The 23,587-nt window shown below is 40.2% G+C and overlaps 1 protein-coding gene across 2 annotated transcripts in view; it reads right to left on the bottom strand.

Moving 5' to 3' along the window:
* LOC112250250 (ephrin-B1-like) overlaps positions 1-23,587 on the bottom strand; it is an 80,945-nt gene that overhangs the window by 17,372 nt on the left and 39,986 nt on the right. For both annotated transcript variants that reach the window (XM_024420230.2, XM_024394301.2), the window contains exon 2: positions 18,676-18,953. In XM_024420230.2, the coding sequence (XP_024275998.1) occupies positions 18,676-18,953 (278 nt within the window). The remainder of the gene's footprint in view (positions 1-18,675; positions 18,954-23,587) is intronic.

Here is a 23,587-nt window from a genome sequence, read left to right as displayed (position 1 = left end):
ACGTTTGACCCAAGTTAAACTATTTAAAGGCAATGCTACCAAATACTAATTGAGTGTATGTAAACTTCTGACCCACTGGGTATGTGATGAAAGAAATAAAAGCTGAAATAAATCATTCTCTCTACTATTATTCTGACATTTCACATTCTTAAAATAAAGTGGTGATCCTAACTGTCAGGAATTGTGAAAAACTGAGTTTAAATGTATTTGGCTAAGATGTACGTAAACTTCCGACTTTAACTGTACATACAATGAGTGTCTTTCCAAGACAGACTGACCAGATGAATCCAGGTGAAAGCTATTATTCCTTATTGACGTCACTTGTTAAATCCACTTCAAAATCAGTGTAGATTAAGGGGAGTAGACTGGTTAAAGAAGGAATTTTAAGCCTTCAGACATTAATTGCGCAAGTGTGCAATTCAGTGGGTGAGTGGGCAAGACAAAATATTTAAACGCCTTTGAATGGGGTATGGTAGTATGTGCCAGGTGCACTGGTTTGAGTGTCAACAACTGCAACGCTTCTGGGTTTTTCACACTCAACAGTTTCCCGTGTGTATCAAGAATCGGACTCCACCCAAAGAACATCCAGCCAACTTGACACAACGGTGGGAAGCATTGGAGACAACATGCCCAGGCGAATTGAGGCTGTTCTGAGGGCAAAATGGGTTGCAACTCAATATTAGGAAGGTGTTCGTAATGTTTTGTACATTCAGTGTTTATATTTTATTTTCAGAACTCTGAAGTTGCTCGTTCAAATATTTCTATATTTCTTAAGAATTTTCTTGAAATGTTTTGGCTTCGCATGGATTGTTTTGACAGGTATTACTGCACTATCGGTGCTAGGAACATAAGCATTTTGCTACACCCACTAGAACATTTGCTCGGTGCTAGGAACATAAGCATTTTGCTACACCCACTAGAACATTTGCTAAATATGTGTACGCGACCAATACTATTTCACAGCCTCCCAGCAGATTGGTCCTGACTATCTCCTTATATTTGATTTATGTTAATTAATGGATGCTTAAAGGAGAAAAACGGCATCTTAACTTGCTCTCTAAAGTCTCACAATCCATTATGTACAGGATTGACAGCACTGGGACTAAACAGCCTCCTAAAATCCAGTAGATGCCTGGATAATTTATGCTTCGGTGCAATGAGATAGCAGTGGGACACAGAGGCAGATATTGCAAACCTTAACAGGCCCATATACACTGGACAAGATGGAGCTGCTCCCAAACTGGTATAGGGAATTATTACATGGTGTGTATAACCTACATTACATGGTTTGGAGGTGTGTGTATGTACATCTGTACTTGGTTGTGCGTGTTGGGTGGGCGTGATAGATATGTTTCACATTTGTTTCTCATTTTCCCCATGTTTTCTATTTCTAATAAAACAGTGCATTTGAAAGGATAAAGTAGCTGCTAGGGCTGATCCCATTTAGTAGACTGGTCGATTGTTTGGGCGATAAGAAATGTTGGCCGACCAACAGCCTTAGTCAAGCAGTAGCAAAAAATATAAAAACAGTACCAGTCAAAGGTTTGGACACACCTACTCATTCAAGTTTTTTTATTTATTTTTTTACCATTTTCTACATTGTAGAATAATAGTTAAGACATCAAAACTATGAAATGACATATATGGAATCATGTATTAACCAAAAAAGTGTTAAACAAATCAAAATATATTTGATATTTTTGAGATTCTTCAAAGTAGCCACCCTTTGCCTTGATGATAGATCTGCACACTCTTGACATTCTCTTAACCAGCTTCATGAAGTAGTCACCCGGAATGCCTTTCAATTAACAGGTGTGCCTTGTTAACCCTTTCATGTGTGAGTTCCAAATATCTCTAACGGTTGCCCCAGCGTTATTTTTTTTTATGCACATGTTAGAACGTTCTCTCCATGTCAGAATGTGATTGTTACGCAACAGTTCATTTAATCCGCGCTGCCATCAAACCAAGGTACTTGTTTTTATTTATAGGCTGTTTCAACTTCAATTTCAAATGATTTTCTAACAAGTTTTTATTTTCTAAGAACAGTTTGAATTGAGGTGTGTTCCGCCTCCTCATTCATTGACATAAAAATAGTCCTTTTCACTTTTGCGGACAATTATGTTTTGGGACATTTCTGACCCAGACAAAATTCCCCAGGCACTTCCCAATTGTTTGCATGCATTCCGATTCTTGCATAGATTGTAATGGGCACATATTATGTGTGTAAAATACTTTTTTGAAGGTTGTACTGATTATGATGATCTAAGCTAATTCCAGCTGTGTGTAGCCATGTTTGTTGACAAACAATGCATTCTGGGTTTCACATAATCGTCTGTTGGACCAAATATGTTAAAACAAAATGAGGTGAGTAAGGGTTCACTCATTTTTTGAGTAAACTTCCGGAAATGAATGGTGGGATGTGAACAATGGTGGACGACACCCTCCCTTGAACATGCAAACTATAAACAGACCAAAAACATTGTCTCCTCTTATTATATTTGGTTTCTGTGAGGGGAAAAAAAGCATGGCAGCGCGCAGAAACTACCCATCATCTAATTACTTTCATTTTCTAGAGAGTGTTTTACTCAATTATTTTGATCAATGGTGAGCTCACCTGTGATGTGATTAATTATAAACAGTCATTTCTATTAGCTAATTCATATTGTAGTTTGTCAGCGAGAGTTATACAAACATGACAGCTTGTTACGTCAATCTTTCCTCAGTCTGAACAAATGTAGCCTACATTTTTCCGGTTTGGATGATTGTGTTATGCTGTAGATACTTTTGTGAATGTCTGAACATTGCATCCAAAAATAAACTGCTCACATTTTGGACATAACTTTGTAAGGACTGTGTTTGTGCAAAATGTTTCTGAAAAATGTGTGGCCAGCTCAAATGCTGATTGTTGCGTCATTCGAAACTGGCTGTTCTAAATAAGTATTCTAATCACAACAGTTTTTGATCGTACACTACAGGGACCACTGTAGAACGATCACACCCGTGTGTTGGTACGTGTGGAAAGGTTAAAAGCTCATTTGTGGAATTTCTTTCCTTCTTAATGCATTTGAGCCAATCACTTATGTTGTGATATGGTAGCGGTGGTATACAGAAGATAGCCCTCTGGTTCTTCCAGGAAAGGAAGAGTTATCTCTGCTGCAGAGGATAACTTCTTTAGATTTAATTGCACCTCAGATTACAGCCCAAATAACTGCTTCAGAGTTCAAGTAACAGACACATCTCAACATCAACTCTTCAGAGGAGACTGCGTGAATCAAGCATTCATGGTCAAATTGCTGCAAAGAAACCACTACTAAATGTCACCATTACGAATAAGAGGCTTGCTTGGGCCAAGAAACACGAGCAATGGGCATTAGACCGGTGGAAATCTGTCCTTTGGTCTGATGAGTCCAAATGTGAGATTTGGGGATTTTTTGTGAGATGCAGAGTATGTGAATGGATGATCTCTGCATTTGTGGTTCCCACTGTGAAGCATGGAGGAGGAGGTGTGACGGAGTGGGGGTACTTTGCTGTTGACACTGTTGTTGATTTATTTAGAAGTCAAGGCGCACTTAACCAGCATGGCTACCACAGCATTCTGCAGCGATACGCCATCCCATCTGGTTTGCGCTTAGTGGGACTATCATTTGTCACACCCGTGTGTTGGTACGTGTGGAAAGGTTAAAAGCTCATTTGTGGAATTTCTTTCCTTCTTAATGCATTTGAGCCAATCACTTATGTTGTGATATGGTAGCGGTGGTATACAGAAGATAGCCCTCTGGTTCTTCCAGGAAAGGAAGAGTTATCTCTGCTGCAGAGGATAACTTCTTTAGATTTAATTGCACCTCAGATTACAGCCCAAATAACTGCTTCAGAGTTCAAGTAACAGACACATCTCAACATCAACTCTTCAGAGGAGACTGCGTGAATCAAGCATTCATGGTCAAATTGCTGCAAAGAAACCACTACTAAATGTCACCATTACGAATAAGAGGCTTGCTTGGGCCAAGAAACACGAGCAATGGGCATTAGACCGGTGGAAATCTGTCCTTTGGTCTGATGAGTCCAAATGTGAGATTTGGGGATTTTTTGTGAGATGCAGAGTATGTGAATGGATGATCTCTGCATTTGTGGTTCCCACTGTGAAGCATGGAGGAGGAGGTGTGACGGAGTGGGGGTACTTTGCTGTTGACACTGTTGTTGATTTATTTAGAAGTCAAGGCGCACTTAACCAGCATGGCTACCACAGCATTCTGCAGCGATACGCCATCCCATCTGGTTTGCGCTTAGTGGGACTATCATTTGTTTTTCAACAGGACAATGACCCAAAACACACCTCCAGGCTGTGTAAGGGCTATTTGACCAAGACGGAGAGTGATGGAGTGCTGCATCAGATAATCTGGCCTCCACAATTACCTGACCTCAAGCCAATTGAGATGGTTTGAGATGAGTTGGACCGCAGAGTGAAGGAAAAGCAGCCAACAAGTGCTTAGCATGTGGGAACTCCTTCAAGACTATTGGAAAAGCATTCCAGGTAAAGCTGGTTGAGAGAATGTGGCTACTTTGAAAAATCTAAAATTGCTTAACACTTTTTTGGTTATTACATGATTCCATATGTGCTATTTCAGTTTATTTCTTCACTATTATTCTACAATGTAGAAAATAGTAAAAAATAAAGAAAAACCCTTGAATGAGTAGGTGTGTCCAAACTTCTGACGGGCACTGTTTCTCACAAATCTATTGTCCAAGGACATGCTATTATCTACTCTACAGGGATATTAAACACTTTGAATTATTGTTCCAAAAGGGACTCATATGATATCAACATACATTTTTTTTACTCATATCATTGACATAGAAACCAAATCATGGCTCCTAGAAGCATGTCGTTTGTCATATTTCAGCAACATTTTTCTAATCTTAAACAATTCCTAGAAACAGCTTAATAGGATGAAAGGCAGAATGCCCACTGTGTTTGCTTACAGCTTTATCTCAGACATAATGAGAAAGGTAGACAACAGGAATATTTGTAAGGGCCCGTGGAGAGGAGTTGGAAATAAAAAAATTCAGAGCGACTAGCAATATCCATATTAGCACATTTATTTATTATAGAGCAACAATAGTTTGTTTATGAGCAACAATATTGTGGAGGAAAAACATCCTCCCAACGAACCCTCCTCCCGGTCTTTGATGTCTCAGCCAAGACAAATGGCACTAGATTGGGGCGTGCCCTGTTTCCCTCACTGTACTCCCTGTCTATGATGGATCTGACAGTACCAACACCGACCTTTTCATAGTGCCCTTCTGATTTCATCGATTGAGGCATGGTTAAAGTCAACAGTGACTTATGAAACCCTACCACAAGAAATAATTTCCACAACTACCGATCCTTTGGCCAGGACTGAGATGGATGGCTTACAAAAGAGGGCTTTCACATCCAGGTTGAAATCCCATTGGCAGCAACACTTTTCTCTGGTCTGATTATGATTGCTCTCATTTATTTTAATGATGTACACTGAGTGCACAAAATATTAAAAACAACTTCCTAATATTGAGTTGCACCCCACCCTTTCGCTCTCAGAACAGCATCAATTCATAGTGGCATGGTCTCTACAAGGTGTCGAAAGCGTTCCACAGGGATTCTGACCCATGTTGACTCCAATGCTTCACACAGTTGTGTCAAGTTGGCTGGACGTCCTTTGGGTGGTGGACCATTCTTGGGAAACATGGGAAACTTGAGCGTGAAAAACCCAGCAGCGTTGCAGTTCTTGACACAAACCGGGGCGCCTGGCATCTACTACTATACCTCATTCAAAAGGCACGTAAATATTTTGTCTTACCCATTCACCCTCTGAAAGGTACACATACACAATCCATGTCTCAATTGTCTCAAGGCCTAAAAATCCTTATTTAACCTGTCTCTTCCCCTTCATCTATACTGATTGAAGTGGATTTAACAAGTGACATCAATAAAGGATCATACTGTCGCTTCACCTGGTCAGTCTATGTCATTCATGTTTTGTACACTCAGTGTATAAGTGAACACAACTTCTGCAGTCATTTTCAAATGTCTGATTAAAAAGTCCACTATTATTCAAAATTAGATTATTCCAAAATAGTGCAGTGTAACCTACCATTTACAATGGCGGAGCGTGTTCTAAGACCTGTCCAAGCAATTTTATTTAAATGGAATAAAATCATGATCCAGGATTGTAGGACAGTTAGTTGGAACTGCAAGCTTGAACTGACACTGCGAGATTTCTGAAAGAGCATCAACTTAACTACAATCTCTCCTCAGGGATGTGAGAAAGTCCCTGAAAGCATTAATTGGTGTAAAATTTGTGTTAGTTTCTGCTGTACGCACAGGGAGCGTACTCATTACCCTACATAACACACATCACTACATCCCATCATGCCTCACTCTATGGCCCCCAAAGGTCAAGGTGACTACCTTAGGGATATTGCTATGGCAACAGGTGGAGGATCTGATCCATGTGGGGGCTCAGATGGTTCAGTGTTTGAATAAGCAGAGGCTGACCAATGACTGAAAAAACAGCTACACTCTGAGAAGGCAAAGGTCAACTTTAATCATCTCCACAGCTCCCCACAGGAATCTCATAAAAAAGTTACACAAGTTCATTCTCATCTCCACCCCTACAAAAGAGAAAGGTGAGAAGAGATTAAAAGTATTTATCTAAAACAGTATTTAATCCTCTGAAAACTGATATAAAGACTAGTAAGTCATATTGAAAGTAGTTTACTGATTGGGCACTTTGTAAGAATTAATAAAAACTTAAAATAAAACGAGCTAAGATTGGATATTTACCAAGAAACAAAAGGAAAGCTTTGCCTGCAATCTCGACAGAACCTAGTTAAATAAGATAAAAAATCTAAAGCATATGCTTTGTTGGAACTCCAAAGCCTGCGATTAAATGTGTTGTCTGCAGAGCGAACAATTAATATGCTTCTAAGCCTAAACGCTCATTACGTTCACATCAAGGCAGTAAACAAGTCTACAAAAACAAGAAAATGCAGATACAGTAGATATACAGTACATTACTATACTGTGGTATGCAGCATACCACCCTGCATACCACTGCTGGCTTGCTTCTGAAGCTAAACAGGGTTGGTCCTGGTCAGTTCTTGGATGGGAGACCAGGTGTTGCTGGAAGTGGTGTTGGAGGGCCAGTAGGAGGCACTCTTTCCTCTGGTCTAAAAAATATGTCCCAATTCCCCATGGCAGTGATTGGGGACACTGCCCTGTGTAGAGAGTTGACTTTCAGATGGGATGTTAAATGGGTGTCCTGACTCTCTGAGGTCATTAAAGATCCCATGGCACTTATTATAAGAGTAGGGGTATTAACCCTGGTGTCCTGGCTAAATTCCCAATCTTGCCCTCAAACCATCACAGTCACCTAATAATCCCCAGTTTACAATTGGCTCATTCATATCCCTCCTTTCCCCTGTAACTATTCCCCAGGTTGTTGCTGCAAATGAGAACGTGTTCTCAGTCAACTTACCTGGTAAAATAACAGATAAATAAAATAAATACATTACTATGTAACACACTTTTAAACTTTTCACACTATCTTTTATGAGACAACTGACTCCTTTAAATTAAGGCGTTTCAAGTCACAGACTGATTTCAAGTCTACGACTGATTTCTATTTTCAGTTTATTCACCACACACTGCTTCTGTCGATAAATCAAGCCTTTGACACTGTGGGTCACACAGAGATTTAGGAGTTTAGTCACCACCTCACACCATTTGAATAAACCTCTGAATAGGATGTTCTTCACACTATACTAGCGACCACTGTGGAAAGCCCCTTGGTCCCCACCTCAGGGAAACATGACCCTTCTGACATGGCAGCCACTACGAAACAAAAAATGAACCTGGTAATTATAATTTTTCATCTGTGGCATATGAAAAATGTTTGCTCAGGCCGGCTCCAAAAGCTGTGGCTGCACTGCGGTACATCAAAGCCAGGGATATGTCCTCAAAATCAGAATCATATGTTCTTTATTCTAAAGTGACCGGCTATTCAACTTCCTTATGCAGCTCCGGGTCCGATCTCACCCTCAAGGTGCAGTCTAGGCCAGCGACGACTATCAATAAATAATCAGAGGCTCTTTTTAGAATAAACCAGGCCCTAGATTAGCATTTCCCAAACTACACAGCTGATTTAAATAATAAACTCATCATCAAGCTTTGATTATTTGAATCAGCTGTGTAGTGCAGCGGAAATGCTGCCCTAGATAACGAAGCCATGAGCAAAGGTTCTACACTCCAGTGCCATTGTTGTGATATGTGCAACACAATACACTTGATAGGCCTTACATTTTTCATTATGCCTTCTCAATTGAAAATGTGGATCTATTCCTGATGAAACAAACCATTAGGGGTATCCAGGGACCAGTTGAACTAGTGATAAAAAGAGAACCTTTCAACTGTACATTTCCTGATCTTCGTTTTTCAGTCTGTTACAGATTTGTAATACTTCTCTAGAGAGGATGACACTAGTTTCCAGGATCATGTTTTTCACATTATCTTCTCTGAGACAATACCAGGTTCTTTTTTATTTTTATTTATACTCAGGCATGTTTCTTTCCAGATTTACGCTTATTTTTTTTTAAAGCAAAGCCAATTCATTTGACGCCAGATTCATTATGAGCCAAATCACGGTTACTACACTGTATGTGACCTGACACATAACCACAAGTTTCACAAAATAAACATATTCTGCATATTCTTCCATGGCCTTCAGTCCGCACTGTATGCATATGTATACTGGCCCAGTTGTTTCTCTCGGTGCATCTCGACTCGTGTGCAATGAGAGACTAATTGGAAGGTCTTAAACCGTCTCGTAGACGATGGAGATGTCGTGGTGTGTCAAAAGGTAAGATGGAGCGCGGCAGATGACATCGTTCCTGGGGCTGTGCTGAAGATTAGAGAGTCAGCTGTCCGAGGGAGCCTCCATGACAAATCTCCCCATTCCCCTCCTGCATCCACTGTGCTCAGGGGGGAACGTTGCTATATCTGGCCCAATTACACTGTGATTCCATCCTCCTCAATGACAAGGCTCCTGCAGCTCTCTGCCTGGTTCCTGATTAACCTGATATGAAGGAGACCTCCAGAGGGGGTTAACGCCCGGGCATGGAAGGTAGCAGAGAAAAATCAAGAGGAATCAGGACAATAGAAGAGAGGCAACATGGGGAATATACGATCGGACAGATCGGTGCGGTCGGTCATAAAGATGGAGTAATGCCTGAGCAGCTGTTTGGCTGTGTTTGTGTTTCACATCCATTTGAATTACTAGAGGAAGGCTTTTGAGTCAAGCTCAGTTAGCGACCTTGACCAGTAACAGACACCAGTTAACTGGATACACAAGTAAGATTTGACTAGTCAGCGTGTTGAACCAATGACTATGCATCAGTGATGTTCCGCTTGCGGTGTAATTTTTGTGCAATGCATTCCAATGTTGCGAGTCCTATAATCAAGGTTCCCACTGTAACATTTTAGAGAAGTTATGTCAGTGAGAGACGGTGCTAGCGGAACACGATGAAAGAGTTTAATTGTTATCGGGCCCAGGATTGAAGATTTTCAAAGCTACAGTGAATTCTGCAGACGCAGTGCTTTATGAGATGAATCGAGCAGAGGGAGATTATGGGAGAAGCAAATGCACTACACATGGTGTGGGAGAGCCATGGAAGCAACACCTCCTGAAAGACGCTGCCTGCAAAGGCTTTGTTGTGTTTTGCTGTAACAGCATGGGCCAGATCAAATGACTTGGGAGACATAATGGGATAACTAGTCACATTTGAATGCTAAAAAACATTAAAACAGTTTGTTAGCTTGAAATGGTACTCATTATTTCATGTCATTTGTTCAAATCTATCATTCTTTGAAAATCTTCATGCATTTCTTCCACAATACCTCTCATGAAAAATATTTGCCTTTATTGAACTTACACTCACGGTTATCTTTTCTTACCAGCACTAACTTTGTGGATAGCTACTTTGAGAATAAATGTACTTATTACCATGACTGATGTTTGATTGTTTCACCTAACTATTTTAAGATGAATGCACTTCAAATTGCTCTGGATTAGAACGTCTGCTAAATTACTCCAATGTAATGTCAAATGTATGTATACTACTCTGCCCTACAAAGGAAAAACTTTGACAAGAATGAGCCAGTTGATCAGAACATATCATGGAATATCAGAAATGACTATGTCTAGATGGAAAAAGACTTCGAATTCAGATTTTGCAGTAACAATAATTACATAGTTACTGTGTTTTGCCTCTGTAGGGCAGTACAGTTAAAAAATGTATTGTTTATATTATCTTGTAGCATCTCCTTACTCAGCTTTTCTTGCACAAATGTCCTCGTCTGCCCCTGCAATACACTGGATGGAAATTCAGGCTGTGGTGCCAATCAGATCAGTTTCCAGAGACATTTAGTGGATTATGTCCATTTCCTGCCAACAGCCCACCCAACACACACACACACACACACACAAAAGGACAAAAAAAACACATACGCATGCAGACTTACATACTGTATGTGATCAAGCCCCAAAAATCCCCAATCCCCCATCCCAATTGGAGTGGCAGCCGTCAAAATGCGTCACCATCAGGCATGGCGGGTTACAGGGAATCAGTGTGCAGCTGACAACACCGCCAGACTGGTTTAGTGCAGGCTAAAAAAAAGGATCCCTCTCCCAACAAATAACCTACTGTACATAGACATACACATGGTTCATAGCAGGGTATGTGTTGTCTTCTGAAAAGAGAACAAGATAAATAGCATGGAAGAACTCCATGCTAAGATGGATTTTTGTTTGGAGGATTGTTTTCTTCTCTGGGAGTATAATCACTCCAGTATGTCTGTTTCTTTCTCCTGCAGTTCTGTGGCCCTGCTGCCAAATGGTGGTCAGGTTGGAGTTGACATCAGTGGGTTATTACTGACACCCCTCCTGCTGAGACTCGATGACCCTCTGCACAGGGGCACATGGGAAAAGACCCACACCACAGGGGGAGGGTGTCGGTGACCACCACAGGCCACCACAGTCACTCTGTTTACTATGGGGCTGAACTATGCAGTGCAGCCAGCGCAAGAACTGACTCCCAACACACAACATGTGTACGAACTATACCAGTGTGCATACAGTCAACAAAGATAATCCTCTCCATGTCAGTGTAAACACGAGGGAACTATGCCAACGAATCAGTTGGATGGGCATTTGATTTTCATACGCGGGCACGTTTTTTATTTTTCTACACGGGACATTTTTTAAAAGGATGTTACAGTAAAGACCATAAGCGGCATCTGAGTTTCAAGTTTGGGGAAGCTTACAAGCTTACATACATTTACACTGATCTGAATGCCAGGTAAGGGTTCCATATGTGCATTTTTGTGGAACTGTAATTTCATGAATAAAGTTTTTTTGTTTTTCAAAATCATTGTCAGGCGTTTAATCATAAAAATCTGAACTAAAATGATAAAATTCTAAAAGTAAAAATGAAACTAAAGGAGAGCACCAGCTTCTGCCATATGGACACTGATAAACTGTGACCCGTTGGCGGCTAAAGAAGTGAGCGCATGGAACTCCGAGATAGTTGATGATGCATTGGCCTATAGGCTAAGTAAAATACATAGAGTACATTCGGATGTATTCAGACCCCTTGACTTTTTACAAATGTTGTTAGGTTACAGCCTTATTCTAAAGTAATTACATTGTTTTCCCCCCCTGATCAATCTACACACTAACCCATAATGACAAAGCAAAAACAGTTTTTTTTATATCACGTTTACATAAGTATTCAGACCCTTTACTCAGTACTTTGTTGAATCACCTTTGGCAGCGATTACAGCCTCGAGTCTTCTTGGGTATGACGCTACAAGCTTGACACACCTGTATTTGGGGAGTTTCTCCCATTCTTCTCTGCAGATAGAAGAGCAGGTAGCCTAGTGGTTAGAGTGTTGGACTTGTACCCGAAAGGTCGCAAGATCGAATCCCTGTGCTTACAAGGTAAAAACAATCTGTCATTCTGCCTCTGAACAAGGCAAGTTAACTACCCACTGTTCCTAGGCTGTCCCTGAAAATAAGAATTTGTTCTAAATAAATAAAGGTTAAAAAAAATGATCCTCCCAAGCTCTGTCTAGTTGGATGGGTTCTGGCTGGGCCACTCAAGGACATTCAGAGACTTATCCTGAAGCCACTCCAGTGTTGTCTTGGCTGTGTGCTTAGGGTTGTTGTCCTGTGGGAAGGTGAACATTTGCCCCAGTCTGAGGTCCTGAGTGCTCTGGAGCAGGTTTTCATCAAGGAACTCTCTGTACTTTGCCCTGTTCATCTCTCCCTAGAGCCTGACTAGTCTCCAAGTCCTTGCCGCTGAAAAACATCCCCACAGCATGATTCTGCCACCACCATGCTTCACCGTAGGGATGGTGCCAGAATTTCTCCAGACGTGACCTTGGCATTCAGGCCAAAGAGTAAGAATGGAGGCCACTGTGTTCTCGGCGTCCTTCAATGCTGCATAAATGTTTTGGTACCCTGACCCAGGTCTGTGCCCTGACAAAATCATTTCTCTGAGCTCTACGGACAATTCCTTCGACCTCATGGCTTGTTTTTTGTTGTTGTTGCATGCACTGTCAACTGTGGGACCTTATATAGACAGGTGTGTGCTTTTCCAAATCATGTCCAATCAATTTAATTTACCACAGGTGGATTCCAATCAAGTTGTATAAACATCAAGGATGATTAATGGAAACAGGATGCACCTGAGCTCAATTTTGAGTCTCATAGCAAAGGGTCTGAAAAATTATATAAATAAGACTTATATTTGCAAACATTTCTAAAAACCTGTTTTCGCTTTGTCATTATGGGATATTGTGTGTAGATTGATGAGGATTTTTTATTTATTTAATCCATTTTAGAATAAGGCTGAAACTTTACAAAATGTAGAAAAGGGGAATGTCTGAATACTTTCCGAACGCACTGTAGGTCTAAAGCCAACAATTAAAAACAGAAAATATCCTGATACAGTCATGTACTTTCAATCACATTCATCTCTCTTCTCTGCCTCCCTTTTAATCTGTCTTGATTTGAGCTATCACTAGTAAAGGGCAACATTGTATCAAATCAATCAACTGGGTGTGGCCCAAAGCTGTAGCTAGCGAACTTGTAACATTGTAACTAGCCTATTCCGGGCCCTCAGTTTCCAGCGCCAGTGAGCTCAGGACAGAAAGCTATTTTTGAGTAAGGGAAAAAACATCAGGTACTTTATTTTAAGGCATTTCCACTGGATATATGGGATCATCAGATCATGATGTTTTGCTCTTTCACACTGAGGCTTGGTGATTATCAAGGCCGGTGAGGAACTATTATAATTCGCAACGGATGTTAAAAAACATACTCCACTGACTTAGGCTACTGTGTGAGGTGAAGAAAAATGACTGAGTAGCTCAGGTTATAAGTGGTGGATGTGGTGAGTTAAGACAAACAGAAATCAGACATCCCCAGATGGGTATTTTCCTACATTTGCACGCAGCAGGTCAGGTACTTCTATGCATGCTCACACGCAGCTCTCCCTCAACATTATCAGAACAGATACACCAGATTCATGCTCATTGTTCACATGGAGCACTCCAAACAAAAGACAATGAAGAAATGATATACAAATTTTACATTGCAGTGTATTTTACCAATAAAATAGTCAGACGGTGAAGTGGACATTCTCTGTATTCATATCCTGAAAGAAAGAAATTATCTCACTACAATACATTTTTATAGAAAATTAGACAAGATGTTGCTACCTTGGAAAGAAAGGACAACACCAGTCCATTTGTGGAAAAATCACCCTGATTAATTCTTTAGTCATATTCCTGTTTACCTATTTACTTATTGCCCTGCCTACACCTAATGACTTGCTTTTTAAAAATGTATGTGCCTATTTGGGTAGGAACTATATCTTGTGGAAGGATGAAATAGTATGAATACATTTTTTAAAATGAAAATATGTCAATCATTATGTCAATCAACGGTAACCCGTTGTGTAAGACTGATAATGGAGGATATATTGGCACGATTTGCCGGCCCGAGACGTATCCTTCAAACACCAACTTCTCTGGCATTATCACTTTAATATGAATTCAGAAGGCAGAAATGATTAAATATTAAAGCATTGGACCTCTCACTAAAGGCTTCAGTCATACATAAACTATATTTAAATCCAAATGGGTTCTCTAGCAGATTAGTAAAACCTCTCACTTTTGGTTATTTCAAAATGAAATCTCCAAAATATTGCTATTTTTAAAACAAGCCATAGAAAGCTGGTTGAAATTTCAATTTAATCCACCAGAAAAGACAGAACAAATATTAGAAAAATATATATATTTCCGTTATATAAACGGAAATATACTAATTGATAAAAAAGTATATATAAAAAAAAAAGATTATATAAAAAATAGGACTGGTATGCCACACATGCAGTTAACAAATATATATAGAAATGTCTGCTCTATCCAAAATTATAACCAACTGATTGCATCATTACTGCAAAAATGGAGGAGGCTAGTGGAAGGGGGAGAAGGTAAGGAACTTGTCTGTCGGCCCTGCATTAAAATTGTGATAAATAAAAGTATACCAGTTTCATTTAAGGACCAAAAAATGTATAGCTGCACCATACAGGTTGCAAAATAGTTTGGAGGAGATTTCTGATGTACTGATACACAAAATGTTTTAAAATGTAAATTATTATACAGAATTCTTGCAACCAATAGAATGTTAAATATATTAGATTACTTGTTTTGGTACTGCCCATACTGTGTGTAGCTTGTTTTTGGTCGCAGGTTTGGGAATGGCTGAAAAATCTCACTTAAATTCATTTTAAATTCAGTCTAACACAACAAAATGTTGAAAAAGTCAAGGGGCGTGAATATTTTCTGAAGGCACTGTAGCTCTATGCGTTTGATATTTGAAACAATCCACAGCAAATTATTTAAAGAAGCTAGTGATCCTCTGTGGCTAAGTCATTCTCTCTGGTGAGGTGCTTTGAATTTTTTTATTTAGGAGTAATGATATAATACTGGCAAAACATACATTTATTTTAGGTAAAGCCAGCATCTGAACAGTGCACTGTGCAGTTGACAAGCTTAGGTCTTTCCTTTCCAATTCGCAAGAGCCTGCTTGAAACCAGAGAACTGTATATAATGAAGAGATGCTCATGTCTCCGCCCTAACAATGGGAGTCATTGTCCCAAAGGCGAGAATGCAGTTGACAAGCTCAGGTCTGCATATTAAGCCCATAGAAACGCACAGAGGTTATTCTCGACAGATTTTGGCAAGAGTGAGCCTCTTTCGCTTCGTCTCTTCCTCTCTGCTTAAACTCTCTCCCAGGAGAAAACATCGGAGTGAGTGAAACAGCGCCACTCTGTATTACTATATGTAGCCCATGTATCTGATGCTGTCTGGTCAAAAAGAGTATGGCATCAGATATATGGGCTACACATACAGAGACAGAGGGGCACTGTTTCGCTCGCTCGGATGCTTTATCTGAGATTGATGCGTCTGTCTGTCGGCATGCGTCTCTGTCAAATAAATTATAAATATTTCTATATTTTACTTGGATGGGCAAGGAGGTAAGGTAGGGTGGGCCAAGCCCCCTAAGGCCCGCCCATAATGCTGGCCCTGTATGCCAGAGCATATATTTTTATTCTTAGAAGAGAGATGGAGTTAAAAGTTAATGCTAGCCTTCTCTGTGTACTGTATTATCCACCAATCACTGGAGCTAATTAGAGGCATTATCTCTGGTCAGATGATGTTTACAGAGCAGTATACAAATCTTTGATGAAGCCTTGATGAGGCTACTTTGCCACAGATCAGTAAAACAAGCACAGTTTGTCATAAAGCCACAGTTATTCTGAGAGAGAGAGTTAAAGTGCACACAAAGCTGGACCAGCTGTGTCCCATTGCCTCGAGACAATATTAAAGTGCCAGGGAAGTTTAATCTTATCAATCGAGTGATACCTAATAGAAAAATTGTTATCACAGAGTTAGATTGAGACAATTTGGCATACCAATTGAAAAACGTGTATGATTAATCTGTACTGTCTGAGGAATGTTCATGGTCAGTTGTTTTGAGTCAAAGGAAACAAAGATCTGACCTCAACAGGGAAACTCTTCGAGGCACTTTATTTTCCCTAATGTCATAAAAACTACTTGGACCCATAAAACAGCTTTTATACGCCCTTAGTACACTCTAAATGTAACCCCTAGGATCTCTGCCAATTTTCTGAAAATGAGGTTTCAATACACCAACAAGTAAACTAATTACATATGTTCTAATATGGACATATTGTATAACAGATTATATTGTCAATGGCTTACGAACATATATATTTTATTTCTTGTCTGTGTCTGACATACACTGAGTGTACAAAACATTAAGGACACCTGCTCTTTCCATGGTATAGACTGACCAGGTGAATCCAGGTGAAAGCTATGATTCCTTAATGATATCACTTTTAAAATCCACTTCAATCAGTGTAGATTAAGGGGAGGAGACTGGTTAAAGGAGGATTGTTAAGGCTTGAGACAATTGAGACTTGGATTGTGTATGTGTGCCATTCAGATGGTGAGTGGGTAAAACAAAATATTTAAGTGCATTTGAATGTGGTATGGTAGTAGGAGGTTTGTGTCAAGAACTGCAAAGCTGCTGGGATTTTCACGCTCAACAGTTTCCCTTGTATATCAAGAAGGGTCCACCACCCAAGGGGGTCAGCAACTCAATATTAGGAAGGTGTTCTTAATGTATTGAAATATAGAAGTTGACCACTATTGATCAGATCATCAAAGACACAAAGTCAGTAAGATCTCAGAGAGACTCACACTGACAGCAGCACTCTTGGCAATAGACGTCCTGCGTTGTATTAAACCATACTTTGATTTACGAGGAAACAATTGAATCAGCAGTGTAGAGTGCACTCTGCCTCGCCTCTCGTCTTCATCACTAATCCATCACTACCCAGAAAGCTACAGAGTTCACTAATTAAACAAGCACTTGAGCTCATTTCCCCTATATGAAGGGTGTTTAAACAAAAAAAGAGGCACTGTTTATCAAATGGATGTCAAAAGGATACTGGATACCTGATCCAACATACTGTACATGTGTGGCTGGGACACCTCTGACACATTCAGTGTGCACACGTTTTGATAAATGTGGCCCATTTACTCGTGAAACCACATAAATCGTTCTTTTGGAACAAGACTAAAGAACATGAGAAAAATATACTGACTACTTTCAAGGATAGTCAAAAATGTAATCGGTTGGTGGCAAATATGCAATATGTTTGCTTTCCTCACAGGGAAGCATCAAAACGGCAAGCCTTTTTTTTCATGGGTCATTCACGTTGGGTTGGAAGACATTAGTGAGACTGGACATTATGGTGTCGTTGATGTTCTAATGCTAGATCTCTGAGAGGATAGGACAATAGCAGAGTACCTTCCCCAGCCAGCCACCAGTGATTGTCTAAAGACATACCATGTGGATTAGAGGGTTAAAGAAAAGCAGCCGTGGGCCTGTGGAGTCAGTTGAAGTCGATTATGTGCTGGTGTTAGGATGTCAGAGCCAATGGGCCCGGCTCAGCGATGTGTAACAGAACAAATCAGGCCTGCTTGACTGGAGCTGACCCCTCTGCCACTGAGTTTTAATGTTATTGCAACTGACCGGATCTGACAGAAACGATTTTGCCTCAGAAAATTCAGAAACGCCACTGCGTTTAGAGTCGCGCTGAGCAGGGAGAGCTAGGCTAGTAATGGCTGCACTTAAACACAATGGGTCAAAAAGATATCAAGGCTGCTGAGGCATTCCTGACCAAGGACTACTTGATAAGGCTTTTATTCAACACACATTATATTCTGACGACCTTAAGAAAATGTTTATGGGGGGCCATGGGAGGTTAATGTGAGCTGTAATGATTTCAGGCTCAGCAGGATAATCAATTCAGTGGTACTAGACAAGTCTCTTTCAGAAAGTTACATGCTCCACAGCAAATATTTTATATAAGCTTTAATTCCAAGTCAAAGGCACAAGTAAGTACAGTACCTCTTCTATATGTTGCATACTATGGAACGTTAAGCCCATGGAAATTACAATTGTTTGATTTTATCGCAGCATTGCAATACCCATTTCTAAATTGTAGATTTAGGAAAAGCCTCATTGCATTTAAGTGCCTTGTGAATCTTTTGTATTCCATGTCAGGACTGTATTAAAGGGATACTTCGCGATTTTGGCAAGGATGGCCCTTATCTTCTTCCCCAGTGTCAGAGTTTTATGTATTTGCTATGAAGGAAGTTAGAGATAGTTTCGTGAGCCAATGCTAGCTAGCGTTAGCGCAATGACTGGAAGTGTATGGGTATTTTGCTAACATGGATACCCATAGACATCCAGTCATTGCACTAACTCTAGTACTTAGTTCAAACTGCACTCAGTCATAAAAAATGGTATCCACAAGTTCATCGGACTCTGGGGAAGTAGTTCAAAAATCCCAAATTATCCCTTTAAACTATGAACAATCCATGAACAATTATGTTGTAATTTGTAAGCATCAATAAAATGTTTATAGATGGTGTAAAATAAGATACATCAGTAAGGTAAAATACCAGATACTCACATGTGATGAAGTAGTTGATGTTCTTTTTGAACTCCAGGCCCATGTAGTTTGGACTGAACTCCTGAAACTTGATGGTGAATTTGATGTCCTTCTCAGGTTTATTGCAGTTGACCAACACATTGGGGTCCATGACCGTGCTGCACTGGTCTGCCTGGTCCTTCTTCACCAGGTACAGTTTGTAAAACTCATATGGCCGCCCCATGTCTGCCTTTGGGCAGATAATGTCCAGCTTGTCCCCTATCTCTGGGTAGATCACCAAGCCCTTCCCATACTGAAATCTGAAACAGACAAAATATGACAAGAGAAATATTAGAATATTTCAAATATTCTAATAACCATACATGCAACGTTTGGGCATACATCACATTAATTGCGTAAGTGTGTAATAACACTGTAAAATGCCATTCTTCTCTTCACACAAGTGGGTTTTTTCTGTGTCTGGCTGAACAGCGACTAAGGGGGTATTCACACCAAATTGGTTTGGAGTGTTTTTTCCGAACTCTGGTGCATTAATCCCCCTAGTTCGGTTCATTTGGACTGGTCTACGCACTAAACAAAGCATCGTGGTTCGTTCAAAAAGGGTGGTCTCGGTCCGATTCAATTCATATAGTGGTGGTGTGGTTCTTTGCAGGTGAGAACGCAGTCCAGACCAAACACAGGAAAAAGAACCAGAGTTGCGTAGTCATATTAGTTTGTTAAGTGCGAGCATAATTTGATATCTTTGAAACATTGTGAGAGTTGATGCATTTAGGAGCACATCCAATGCAGACGGGGGCTATACCGGGAATATAGGCTACTGAATATAGCATATTCACTTCGCAGTTAGAGCGGCAATTGCGCTGTTTCCTCCCGCATGTTGTTGGAAAACCAAAGCAATATGAAGATTGGGAAACAAAAGTGATTCTTTATAATAATCATGGATGGATTTAACATGAACATTTTTGTCCAAAAAACAAATGACTTGCATGGGCACGTGGTTTTGTTAAGGAATTTTTGTTTGTTTGACATTTGGAAATGTGAAACCAACCGGGCCAAGTGAAAGAAATACAAATAATCAAACTATTCTAACCGATTTGAACTATAGCTCAAAACTGTGTGAAAATGCCCAAATATAGAGTAGATTGTTTGTTATTTCACTTCACTTAAAGCCGGTGCAAAATAAATCATGAGTGAATTCGTTGCAAGGAACAGGTTAAGGGAAGCAGGGGCGGGTATTTACAACATCAAACACACAGATAACAACCGAGAGCCCAAGCAGTTATACGGTAAACACATGCATTAATTTACATTAATTCCCTTTGATTTAAAACACTGTAAACAAAGCAAACATACAGCACATTGCCAGGGTAGATGTCAAGAGGAAATCAGTATGACAGAGGGCTGCAGGGGTCCTGACTGAGCTTAATCTGCGCCCGGCGAGGGAGAGTATAGATAAACACACAGCACTGTGATGGTCAGATGGCATGCATGCCTTATCGAGATGCTCCACGCCTTATCTTTCACATTCATTTTGATATCTTCTCTCTAACTCAAAGCAACAGACACTGCTGAATTCTATTTGAGGATTTGGACCCGCTGATTGCCTTTGGTGTGTGATACTTTGAGTGGTTTCAGTTCCTTTTTTCTTTCTTGATAAGAACCCTTAGGTCTGCCAACATGCTTAATCCACACAATTCATTATAAAAGAAGAGCTGATGTAGGCAATATTTGATCTGGTACTGTAAGAAGTCAAACAAATCTGTGTTGAATGTATTTTTGTTCCGCTTAAAGTCTAAACAACCTTGTCCTAGTTACCAGAGTGACGTTGCTCAATTTGATAATGACGTATTCGGTTACGGTGGAGACGGAAAGGGACAATCTGATCCTTATTTACATTTGATTTGCATATACACTCTTCCAGACCAGTTTGTACATGGTTAAATTGACAAGAAAACAGCTTTCATGACTCATCTTAAGGCCCTGGTGGTTAGGAGGCTGACTAATACTCAACACACATACAATTAATCAACAGTCAGCATTGTCTGTCTGCCTGCTTTTATCTGTCTGTGAGAAACATTAGTTATGGTTTGCTATGGTATCTTAGAGAAAAGTATGTGCCCTGGTTCCACTATGTCAATCCACCATGGCTCCTTTAGTATCTTGTCTGCACCGACCCTGTTTCTCTACATGCTGTAATTAGGATCTCTCCCACTCTCAATTCTTTGTTCTCTGGTTCTATGTGGGATTACAGCTCTTTGCCATGCATGATGAGACTCATGATTTGTGAAATAAAAAGGGTGCCGTGTGCTCGCTAACAGTTTAGGAGTGATGATGATGCCTTATTATTCCCCATATGGTGTGGCAGGGTAGCCTAGTGGTTAGAGTGTTGGACTAGTAACCGGAAGGTTGCAAGTTCAAACCCCCGAGCTTACAAGGTACAAATCTGTCTTTCTGCCCCTGAACAGGCAGCTAACCTACTGTTCCTAGGCTGTCATTGAAAATAAGAATTTGTTCGTAACTGATTTGCCTAGTTAAATAAAGGTAATAAAAAATATACTGAAACAGAACTGGCATACTATTACCATACTGTACATAAAGACCAAGCAGAGTGCACAGTCTGGAGTCAGCACAGTTTGCCTGGCCCTGCGGTTAGCTTGGTGTTGTCTTTGTTTCTCAGACAGTGGGTCCTCTGTTTGGCTTCTCAAACTCGTTTGATTTGCCCTTATCCTCAGGCTTCTCCAGAGACTGATCAAATGTCTGGCTTTAGTTTTCATATTGTCTACAATGTGTTTCTGAGCCAAAGGAAATGCATTCTTCAACGTGTGTAGGCTACATAATGCAGCTCTGTTAGCTAACTTTCTCAAACTAAAGACTTTCGCATGCTTCGGTTCGGTTGGCACCTAGCCGAGAACCCAACGAGTGTGCTCGCATACTCCTTTAAAAGACCTTTGCTTGAGCAACAAAAACAAAGCGTCAATAGTACCGTTTGTCCATCTTGAGACTCCGTAGCCAGTATACACTTCCTCAAAAGTCTAAAATAACTCAAGAAATCTGTCATTCATTTTTACGTTTTTGTCAAGGAGATCTTAGTCGTGCGATTTTACTCCTAACTAAGATGTTTGGTGCAGTATTTCTGAAGTGATTTTCTTTTCTTCATGGAAACGATTCATCTCTTATTGAATGACAACAAACACGTCATTAAAGAATCCCTACTATTGACCAATCACCGGAGACCAAAACTAACAAAAACTGTTCTGAACTGTTTCGGATGGGAAGCATGCAGATGCCTTAACATTCAAACCTCCACAAAGCAGAAATGCTCTCTCTGCTATAATCCTCTGTATTTGCGATCATGGGACCCTGAGAGGATAAGGTAAACGGCCACGGGCCAGCACAAAGTAATGCGGCTAACAAAGAGTTCACTGCATTTGCGGTAACCGTCAACTAGCAACATACTGTATAAAAAAGAAACCAAACCAACTGTATTTCAAACTAAAATGACCAACACATAATTCATAGCTGTCTACAAAACCGACACTGATTGTCTCATTCTGTAGTCTCTCAGCAGTAGCCCCTTCTTCAGTTCACTTTTATGGCTTCACACAAGCATCTCAAAATGGAGTACTTCAACAGAAAAATATGACAAAAACCATGTTAGATATCTCTCTATACACTGGCAGAGCAATTGCTGTTGACAGTTGGCCGACTCTGCGTGGGCCAACAAAAATAGAGAATAGTACAAGTACAAAAACACCAACAATAAATGCCCCAAACCTGACTAAATGAACAACAGAGTGTAGATGGCAGAGAATTATATAACTCAAGGATAACTTAAAAACCACATAATACCATGTCTGCTGCTGCTCTGTGCTGATTAGGATGTCTCAGGTTCTGTGACGCTTCTTTGCCTGCCTATTATTACCATTATTAACCATTTTACAAGTAGATGTCCAAACAGATTCTCCATTCCCTTTGTACTGATCCAACAGGACTGCTGCTCAGAAGAGCTAAGAGGCCGAGCAAAAGACTGTTCAGATTCAAGACTGAACACTGGAATTTACAGGTCATCTTCACGATTAAGGCTTTAAGCTCTGAATATCCTCCCACTACTCTAGTTTCCATAGGAAATGTGGTTTAAAGAGTGACAATTTAACATGGCAGGCCGGAGTTTATATTTTTATTCATCACTATTATTTTCAGGGACAGATATCAGCAGAGACCGTGGGGTATTATGTGTGTTTTAAAGTGGAATGAATATGAATGAGATTGATTGGCATATTCATCAGGAGTGCTCAATGGTTGCCATTTCATTCAGTTTGCCCGTCATACAAATCCTTTCATGTCTTTTCAATGGTCATTTTTCATCAGAAGAAGACAGGTATTATTACAGCTCTCCACAGTCAGTGGGGTTTTAAAGTGCTGTTATCTGCACGTGCAGTGAGCACACCAGGATCCTTTTCAGTTTAGGATGCATGGTGATCCTCAAATAAAATGCATTATATAGAATATGGGTACAAGCATGTTCAAATCACCATAATTCATTGTTACAACATAGAGATGTTTTACTCAAGGTCTTAAAAAAGGCAGAATCAAACAAGTAACTCACATTTACATAAACGATCACAGACAATAGTGGGGGGAAAACAATGAATGGTCAGTCTCATTCTGGATAGTGATACAATAACAATAAGCAAAATAGCTATCAGCATAATAACATCTGCAACTATTGACTTGAAATTCAATTGTCAAGGTCTTCCAGGGCAGGGAAAAATAGCAATGTTGCACTGAGTGCATTTGTGAAAACAGATTAAAAAAAGATTGGATTTGATTTCAATATTGAGCTAATCCTCCATGACCAGGTTGCCTCTCCTCCTGCTGTACGTTGCCACCCTGGGCCTGATGCTGCCTCCGCTTCGAGGCCCCTGAGATCCTG

This window comes from Oncorhynchus tshawytscha, linkage group LG30 (assembly GCF_018296145.1).
Source record: "Oncorhynchus tshawytscha isolate Ot180627B linkage group LG30, Otsh_v2.0, whole genome shotgun sequence".
NCBI lineage: Eukaryota > Metazoa > Chordata > Actinopteri > Salmoniformes > Salmonidae > Oncorhynchus > Oncorhynchus tshawytscha.
Note: the sequence above shows the minus strand (reverse complement) of the source record. Positions and strands in the feature narration are given on the sequence as shown.